The sequence below is a fragment of the Sinocyclocheilus anshuiensis genome, unplaced genomic scaffold (genome assembly GCF_001515605.1).
Source record: "Sinocyclocheilus anshuiensis isolate Anshui unplaced genomic scaffold, SAMN03320099.WGS_v1.1 scaffold1383, whole genome shotgun sequence".
Lineage (NCBI taxonomy): Eukaryota > Metazoa > Chordata > Actinopteri > Cypriniformes > Cyprinidae > Sinocyclocheilus > Sinocyclocheilus anshuiensis.
The window spans coordinates 196,407-206,423 of record NW_015536550.1 but is presented as its reverse complement, the minus strand read 5'-3'; the positions used below and the strand labels follow the sequence as shown (position 1 = coordinate 206,423).

General features: G+C 44.6%; 1 protein-coding gene across 2 annotated transcripts in view; it reads left to right on the top strand.

Moving 5' to 3' along the window:
• Window positions 1-10,017, top strand: part of LOC107700714 (AT-rich interactive domain-containing protein 1A-like) — an 88,478-nt gene extending 78,461 nt beyond the window's left edge. Inside the window, exons 13-20 of one of the 2 annotated variants that reach the window (XM_016502474.1) lie at window positions 2,632-2,764; window positions 2,858-3,030; window positions 4,242-4,380; window positions 5,394-5,498; window positions 5,616-5,712; window positions 5,805-6,639; window positions 6,730-6,860; window positions 7,142-10,017. In XM_016502474.1, the coding sequence (XP_016357960.1) occupies window positions 2,632-2,764; window positions 2,858-3,030; window positions 4,242-4,380; window positions 5,394-5,498; window positions 5,616-5,712; window positions 5,805-6,639; window positions 6,730-6,860; window positions 7,142-9,049 (3,521 nt within the window). In that variant the 3' untranslated portion in view covers window positions 9,050-10,017. Of the gene's footprint in view, window positions 1-2,631; window positions 2,765-2,857; window positions 3,031-4,238; window positions 4,381-5,393; window positions 5,499-5,615; window positions 5,713-5,804; window positions 6,640-6,729; window positions 6,861-7,141 lie in introns of both variants that reach the window. The other variant, XM_016502464.1, reaches the window with a different exon arrangement.

The following is a 10,017-nucleotide window of genomic DNA, read 5'->3' as shown; positions in this document are numbered from 1 at the left end:
CAGTTAAGCATTGCTACCTTGACAATGCAGCCTGTTCTTTATCATAATAAAATACAGTCAGTCAAGCATATGGGGAAAAAAACACACTGCTCAGTGTAAATATGTAGTAAAATCTGTGCCGTTAAGCGTTATCACCGTACCGCCGTGATGATATGCAAAACATTTTGTTTTACGTGGATATTGGAATGCGAGTGAAGTATACATAATAAATAATTTGCCATTCAAATACATAGCGAATACGGAAACATTTGATTTTGTGTCGAATGAGAGACCCAACGTTGGTTTCAGTTTAGTTTTAGCCTAAATGAATTCGTTTTGGCTTGTCGTTTATATTGCTATAGCTTCTTATATTTTTAATTCTTGTTCTTTTCTAAATACTGTTAATTGAAAGGCTTTGTTGTGGAGTGAGGGGAACTAAAATAGCCTAGCTATAGGCCTACTAAAATAGCCTAGCCTAGTTATATTAAACAGCCCTACCTAAAAGAAACACACCCGTTTTCATTGCTCTGCCCCCAAATTCACCAACATGCTATGTAACACATACATTGGCTAACAGCTCACCCTTCAGACGCCTCACAGAAGTATGGATGAATCTAATGCTAATGTACAACAGCATGTCTTGGTTCTGTGAAATGGTAGAGCCAATGTTACATGTCGAGCAGAGCTCTCTAACATCCAGTGCTGGAAAGCTTTTCCAATATAAATGCGAGTCCTAGCTTGTTCCCGATCATAGCTCTTCTTTATTAGGTTATATTTCTTAGATATTTTCCTATTTGTTAATGCCTAGGCCATCTCTTTCTCTACAGTCTACAAATCTCCAGCTTGCTCCCTCTATGTATCTCCTCCCCATCATGGATGATAAAAGGCCCTATTGCTAATTTGGCTACAAGAGTGTTGTGGTGCTCGGCCTGATCGCTCCAATCCACTTCGGTTTTTCCCTATAATACGGTTATTACTGTATTTTTTTCAGCAAGCACAGAACCGACAGTTAGCAAGTATTCGCAATCGTTTGATTGGGTGTTGATTGAAATTTTCAAGTGTTTCTCCGAAATCGCTTACTGTCGGGTCATAAGGAATACTGTTTCCAGGTCCAAGCCACTGCACATTTGAACTGAACAGCCATTTACGAGCGCTATTTATTTATATAACACTAAAGCTAGGCTTTTAAAAAACTCATGGTGTGCACTACTGTCTCCGGCAGTGTTGGGGGAAATTACTTTTAAAAATAATGCATTACAATACTGCATTACTCCTTTAAAAAAGTAACTAATTGTGTTACTTGCTTTTTTATAGAAAGTAATGAGTTACGTTACTTTTGTATTAATTCTAATATAAAAAAAGTTTTACTTCTGGCAAATGACAAAGCTCTTTTAATTCTCTCAGGCTGAAGGAAATAAACAACCTTTCAGCTGTGCTGCCATTCTGGATTGTATAAAGAATAGGATGCAGGAGAAGAAAGTTCAACGCTCTTCAGCAATAAAAAAAATCATGAAACACAAATGTTATGTTTATCTGAAGTAATTTTTGCTTATTAGTAGGTCAGCAGCAAACACATTGGTTAATAAAATGGGATTAAATACATAAAGGATATTCGTGTTATTTAACACATTTAATTATTGCAGGTTTGCACCATATTCTGAGTGCATTTCAATGCTTTTATTCATTTTGAGGAATACTGAATCTGTTTTTGTACACAACGCCTCTGCACTTACTCCCGATTTCTCTCAACATGAGGACAGGAGAGCTGTCAGTCAGTACACTTATTTGAAAATGTAACTCAAATATTTTCTTGTAAATTTAAAAGTAATGCATTACTTTACTAGTTACTTTAAAAAAAAAAAGTAATCTGATTACGCAACTCGCTTTGCTTGTAATACGTTTCCCCCAACACTGGTCTCCGGGCTCACGGCATCCCTGACACAATATTGTAACTTTTCACACAAGATGAATCACTGTCTGGCCTTCTGAGATATCAGTGTGGAGATAAAGGTTAGTATTACAGCAAACCGTGGGTGTATATTAGCAAAGTGTGTTCCTTGCTTTTGGCATCTGACAGAGCGTTTGGGCCCAGAAACGGTGACGCGTGACGTCAGAGTTAAGCCGATTGCCTCATCTCTTCTTCTTCAACACATGACTAAGCACTTATCTGCATGGTAAGTGTGTTGTTAGCTGCTGGTTGAGTGGTAGTAATGGAGACGCTGTCATGCTGGGATATGGAGCCTCAAACCTAAGGATGATAGTCTCTGAGCACTTAGCTGGCAGAGCACCTCTCCCTGTGTCACCGGTGGGGGAAAGTCCTCAAATGAGATTAAGCGGCATGAAAAGCAACGTGATTTCAGGCAGGGGAAGGTTGCCAAATGAGCCGAGCTCAGCGCATTTCCTCTAAAGTGTGTCGCTGCGTGTTGGCATGCTGTCTGTCCACACTGACAGTAAAAAGTGCTGTGAAAGCAACAATCGCAGGCAGTCGGAAATGTATTTGGTGTTTAAATTATAGACATGTGGACGGTGATTTTGGTTTTCTGGTTTATGGTTCTTATTAAAGCACAGTGTTTACTACACACAATATGACGTCGACTAAACCTCCTTTAGGATTTGCTGACTGACGGATCCAATCTTTTTTTTTTCTCCCAGCTGGATCTGGATCGTTACAGGGTCCTCAGACGCCTCAGTCGACCAGCAGTTCTATGGCAGAAAGTGGAGACCTGAAGCCCCCTACACCTGCCTCAACACCGCACAGTCAGATGCCGCCCATGCCTGGTGCTAGGTACATCTCAATGCTGTCTCTCAGTTTTGGGACAGGACATTCAGAATGACTTTCAAGGGCCAGAGTATATCTGAAATTATCTGTCTCACACAGGAGCAGTGTGAATTTGCAGGACCCGTTTGCTGACGGTGGGGATCCAGCTTTTTCCAGACGAAACTCTGTGACCCCCAATTCAGGTTATCAGCCTGGTATGGGTGGATCAGACATGATGGGCCGCATGGGCCCTTACGAGCCCAGTAAGGACCCGTTTGGTGGTATGAGAAAAGGTGACTGTTCTGGTCATATCCTTACGGTGGAATTTTAAGGATGCCTCTTATGAATTTATCTAGTAGTGCTACTATAATATTGAGCCAACTCCATTACTGCTGAGATTAGGGCTGGGTATCGTTCAAAATTTTTCGATATCGATACCGATACCTTGACTTCGATACCGGTTCCTGAACGATACTTTTTTCGATACCAATTTTGTGAAATCAATTTTAACAAGATTACATTATCTAAAATTTTTTTTAAATTTTTTTTCAGCTTGTTGATGTTTATACAAACTCAAAGACTTATCTCCTGAGCCACTGCACAAAGGAACAAAATGTAACCAACGTCATTTTAGAGCTGATAACAGAGGCTTGAGCCATTGATATGCAGGCTTACGCAGTTATTAATGCAGTCTAATGCGGTTATTAGAGAGAGAGATTAAGTGCGTGATAATACCTGCGTCTATGCGTCTCTCAGCAGCAGCGTCTACTAATAGCGAATCTTTCAGTTAAACTCCTTCATGAACCTCGCTACTGAGAAATGTCATGTAGCTTTTCAGCTGCGAAACTATTTTACTGATAAATTCACAGGGCAGCGCTGACAAGAAAGTGTAACGTTAGTATGAACGGACATCTGCATATGATCGGAACTCCACGCAGCTCCCGCGCTACTCTATACTGGTGGTATTACAGTACCACGACAGCTAAGAGAGCAGACTGCTCCGTGCGCTTTCGAATCGCTCTCGCGGATGATCGCTCTGCGCCGCACCTCTTCTAGTCGAACACACCAGCAAGTGCTGCAGGCTTATTGGCTCACTGACGCTGATGAGATTAACCCCTTAGGTATCGAAATTTGGTACCGAACGACAAGACGTTTTTCGATACTCGATGGTATCGAGGCAATTCGGTCGGTGCCTAAAAAGTATCGAACTCGATACCCAGCCCTAGCTGAGATTGTATATACTTTGCTACATGAACATTTTGAACTTACAAATTGTAAGCTCTTATAAGTATTTGTACAACCCATGATTCTTATCCCAGTGACTGATTTGCTACAAGAAACATTATTTTAAACAGACATTTACTAGTTATACTTTTAAGTGTAGATTGTGCTTTTTAATGATTTGGCATGTGGTAATTAGCTCATAAAAATCATAGGTTGTATGTTATATTTTAGTATACAAAAGAGGACACTCAGTTTGACTCTCTGCTTACATTTTCAGCAGGTGAGCAGTTCATGAGCCCAGGTCAAGGCCCAAACAGTGGCATAGCTGAACAATATAACCGAGGCCCCCCAGGACCTATGGGAAATATGGCGATGGGTCAAAGACAACAGTACCCATATGGTCCAGGATATGAGAGAAGGTGAGTGCATTTATTCCAAGTATTTACATCAAGTGTAGCTTAGGGGTGCACAATTAATCAAAATTAAATCGCAAAGGCGATAAATCGCGATTAGGCAGAAGCTGCGATTGTCATGCGTATCTTTCAGTGAAGCACAGTTCTGTGATCAGCAGTAAATCTCCATCCGAAGGCCAGAGGGCGCTGTCGCGCTAAAACTCCAAATACGCCCCGCAGAAGAAACCCAGGGAATCCCTATAGCGGTTGCTGAATAAACAGAAGATTTAACTGCTTTCATTAATTCAACGTGACTAATAAACACACGACTACGACAATATATGGTTTATCCGAGTTCGTCTTATTATAATTTTTATTAAAATAAAGTATATAATAATGCAATGCTAATCGACATAGCCTTTATCACTGCTTAGAATACTATGAAATATGTTTCGTGCCTTATTCTGTGTAAAAAGCCACATCATCTCACAGAAGGATTTATTTAAAACACTCGACTGACGTTATGAAGTGAGTTTGGAGTAAAAACATGTTATTAAATGTGGTATTTTCACATGCTTTCAGATGGAGCAGCTGCAGCAGCATTTACTACAGAGAGTCGTAGTTCACTGACAGGCTACGCAAACAGCTTTCATAATTGCAGAACGATTTCTTCGATTTCATAATAGCGCGATTAAATCGTCTGCGATTATGAACGTGATTTTGCGTAGCTTGTCAGTGAACTACGGCTCTGTGTAGTAAATGCTGCTCCATCTGAAAGCAGGTGATGGAGATTTACTACTAATCACAGAACCGGCTTTACTGACAAGATACGCATGACAATCACATTCGATTAATCGTGCAGCCCTAGTGTAGCCAGTGAGTTTAATATAGCAGTCCATTAATACAGAAATCAGATTGTGTTAATATTGCACGTTATAGTAGCTTTGCAATGGTTTTTCACATTTCAACACACAACCCAACCAAGGAGTTAGTGTCTTCAGTTGCCGTTTCTCAAATGCCGTTTCTTTATTTCCTCACAGACCAGATTCAAATATGGGCCCAGATGGCAGTATCGGTCCACAGCCTAACATGATGCCTTCAGATGCAGGGATGTACTCACCCAACCGGTCCCCACAGCAACCGAGGTTAGCATTTAATCAATTTTTTCTTTGCTCATTTCTTTTTTTTTTTTTTTGCTATTGCTTTTGAGCATCCATGCTTTTTGGGCCTTTCTGAAACTACATGTATGTTTTGGTTTGCAGGCTTGATTCTTACAGTAATCAATACCCTGGCCAAGGTGCCTCCCCTAGTGGACCATACCCAAACCAACAGTCAGGAATGTACCCACAACAGCAACCGGTCAGTGAAATACAATCTTTTTAAAATGATCATTTTGTTATTAGGTGTGACATTGCCTAAAATCTAAAAAAAAAAATATTTCTCAAATACAGAATTACACACAGAAGAGACCAGTTGATGGTGTTTATGGCCCTCCTGCAAAGCGTCATGAAGGGGACATGTACCCTTTCAGTAGTCAGCAGCAGGGACCCCAGGCTCCAGGTGGACCTCAGTCCCAACCTGATATGTATAACCAGTATAACGCCTATCCAGGCTCCGACAGACGCCCACCGGGCCCACAGAGCCAGTTTCCTTTCGGTTTTGGGAGAGATCGAGGACCTAACGTGGGTGGTCCGAACTCCCAGCCCTCCATGCCACCACAGATGATGGGTAGCTCCATGAGTGGCTCCATGCCTTCAGTCCCCGATGGACCCCAAGGTCCCATGTGGCCTGGGCGTAATGAGATGAACTACCCAAACTATCACAATCGCCAGGGTCCCCCTGGTGTTCCATCCCAAAGTCAAGGCTACCATGGCATGAATCGTTCTGAAGACATGATGCCTTCAGATCAGCGCATGAACCACGAGGGACCTTGGGCTGGCCATGTTAACCAGCGGCAGCCCCCGTACGGGCCTGGAGCCTCTGGGCCACCGATGGCCAGACCTCTTCAGTCCAACTATCAATCCTCCCAGAACCACATTCCACAAGTGTCCAGCCCTGCACCCATGCCAAGACCAATGGAGAACAGGACCTCACCCAGTAAGTCTCCATACATGCACACAGGGATGAAAATCCAGAAGGCTGGACCTCCAGTTCCTGCATCACACATTGCCCAGCCGCCAGTGCAGCCCCCTCTGATTCGGAGAGATGTGGCATTCCCACCAGGTTCAACAGAGGCCACGCAGCCCATTCTGAAACCGCGTCGTCGGCTTACCATGAAGGATATTGGTAAGAGGCTCATTGCATTGTTCCCATGAGTACTTGTGTCCCGATCCATTTTTTTTGAGTGGTCTAAAAATAGGTTTTGTTCTGTTTCAGGAACACCAGAGGCCTGGCGAGTCATGATGTCCCTCAAATCAGGCTTGTTAGCCGAGAGCACTTGGGCTTTGGATACCATTAATATTCTTTTGTATGATGACAACAGCATTTCTAACTTTAATCTGAACCAGGTGAGTAGTTTGTATAGACCAGGGGTCACCAAACTTGGTCCTGGAGGGCCGGTGTCCTGCAGAGTTGAGCTCCAACTTGCTTCAACACACATGCCTGGAAGTTTCAAGTATACCTAGTGAGACCTTGATTAGCTGCTTCAAGTGTGTTTAATTAGCTAAACACGGCAGGACAACGGCCCTCCAGGACCGAGTCTGGTGACCGCTGGTATAGACCGTATGACAAGGGATGGGTCAGGTTGGTCAACTAGTGTGACTAATTTATCTTTATCTTCCAATTGCAGCTTCCTGGCTTCCTTGAGCTCATTGTTGAGTATTTCCGAAGGTGCCTCATTGAGATCTTTGGCATCTTGAAAGAGTATGAGGTTGGCGACCCTGGGCAGCGTACACTAATTGACCCAGATGCCATTGACCCCGAGATGTCTGATGAGGAAGGGCCAGAGGCAGAGCAGATGGAAGAGGAGGACGAGGATTACGATGAAGATATAGAGAGCAACACTGTGCAGACGTCACAGGTCCAGGTCAAGCAAGAGAAAGAGGAGTCTACGCAGGTCCAAAAATCCAATGACAAGAATGATGTAGAAGACAGGGAAGGCGAGGATAATTCTTGCAAAGATCATTTCCGATCATCCACCCCATTGCAGGACACCAGTGCCTCCCAGGAGAAGCCAAAGCAGGCTAGTAAATTTGACAAGCTTCCCATCAAGATATTGAGGAAAAAAGACCCGTTTGTGATTGGGCGCACTAGTAAATTGGGTCGGCGACAAGCCTTTGATAGCGGTCTTATCCATTGGAGTGTAGGTGGTGGCGACACCACAGAGCACATACAAACCCATTTTGAGAGCAGGATGGAGCTCTTGAAATATCGGAAACGGGTGCCAGTGAATGTCGAGCCACGCAAGAAGGTGTCTCAAGTAGTGGAGACCGTTACGGAGGATGCTGAGAAGCCTCAGACAAACGAAGAGCATCAGCAAGTACAACCTCAGCCATCCCCAGACCAACCATCGTCCGAAGGTAAAAGCACTACAACAGCAAGCACGTCGACGAGTATAACGGCCACCATCGATGACGTACTCTTGGCTCGGCAAGGCTCTGTGACGGAGGAAGCGGTCCGAGGCAACCAAGATGGCGACAAGGAGAATAATACGTTTCTCTTTGGCATCGACCTTGTGCAACGGAGTCGTAATATCAAGATCTTAGAGGACGAGCCGCACAGCAAAGACGAGACCCCGCTCTGTATGTTCTCGGATTGGCAGGACTCTCTCGCTCGCCGCTGCATCTGCATTTCCAACATCATTCGCAGCCTTTCCTTCATTCCTGGCAATGATCTGGAGATGTCGAAGCATCCAGGACTTTTGCTGTTACTTGGCCGGCTGGTGCTGTTGCACCACTGGCATCCTGAACGCAAGCAGGCCCCGGTTACCTACGAGAAAGAGGAAGAGGAAGACGAAGGGGTCAGCTGCGAGCGAGATGAGTGGTGGTGGGACTGTCTCGAGGTTCTGCGGGAAAACGGCTTGGTCACGTTAGCGAACATTTCAGGCCAGCTGGACCTGTCCATCTACCCTGAAAGTATTTGCCTGCCGCTGCTGGATGGCCTGCTCCACTGGGCCGTGTGCCCTTCGGCGGAAGCCGTCGACCCTTTCCCCACGTTGGGGCTCAACGGGACACTGTCTCCCCAGAGACTTGTCCTGGAAACCCTCAGCAAGCTTAGCATCCAGGATAACAATGTTGACCTCATTCTGGCTACGCCGCCTTTCAGCCGCCTTGAGAAGCTCTACGGCTTCCTCGTGCGCATGGTCGGCGACCGCAAAGTGCCCGTCTGCCGGGAGATGGCGGTGGTGCTGCTAGCGAACCTGGCGCAAGGCGACAGCGTCGCGGCCCGGGCTATCGCTGTGCAGAAAGGCAGCGTTGGAAACCTTCTTGGCTTCTTGGAGGACAGTCTTGCAGCCACCCAGTTCCAACAGAGTCAGGGCTCGTTGATGCACTTACAGGGTCCGCACTTCGAGCCCACTAGTGTGGACATGATGCGGCGGGCGGCACGTGCCCTGCACGCTCTTGCCAAAGTGGAAGAGAACCACTCGGACTTCAGGCTGTATGAGTCACGGCTACTGGACATATCGGTGTCCCCGCTCATGAACTCTTTGGTGTCCCATGTAATCTGTGACGTACTTTTTCTGATTGGCCAGTCATGACAGCCGTGGGGGCGATCATGTTTTTCCCCCACTCGTTTTTTTTAATGTGTGTGTCTGCGCGAGTGGAGAAAATTTAACAGTGAAACTGACTGACTGTATGTTCATTTTTTTTTATTTATGCAAAATCACCTCAGATTCCACTGTTTGTCCTTGTCTACCCTTGCTTTGCTCTCAAGGACGGATATAAGTCGCGACGGATTTAACACGTATGGATAAGAATTAAACTAACACGGATTTGCCGATCGAGATCCTCGCCTGCAAGAGTGCGCTGCCCTTTGGACTTTTTTTTGTAAGGAAAAATAATGACAAAAAGACACAAAAAAACAAAACTGTAACCAAAGTTGCTGTCACGTTTACAGTGAGTTTGGGGAAAAACCATGTCCGTGTTCACCTTCTGGGTGAGGATGGGCACGGAGACGACCATTATCTGGTTCTTGGAGGCTAAATGGACTCTCAGACTCTGGTGTGTGGTATAAATTGCTGTAACTTGGATTATATATATACTTAGCCCTAAAGGAACCAGGTCGTTGGCTGTGAACAGACATGTAAATGGGAGGCCTGTGCAGTAGATTGTAGGACTTTTTTCTTTACTGTACACCTTTAAACTGTAAACATACTGTAACAATACTGTTTCACACTGAGATAATGCTGGCTTGGCAGCGAAAAAACTGTAGTTTTTAAAAATTATGATTTTAGTTCATGTTGAGAGAGGAAAAAATGGCTTTCCCCCCAAAGTAACGTGAACCTACAACACCCCGACCTCTTCTTTGTCCCTCGATTGTATGACTTGACCCTTAAAGATATCACCTCTTAGGACTGGTCTTGAGCTCTAGATGCAGTCCAGGCTGCAGTGTATATAATGATGTTGTAAATTACACTTTGCTCTTTTTCTTTCTCTCTCATCTTATGGCGCTCTTCACCGTTTTTAATCTTTGACGAATTAAAGGTTTCACTCTACAGATCTCTCA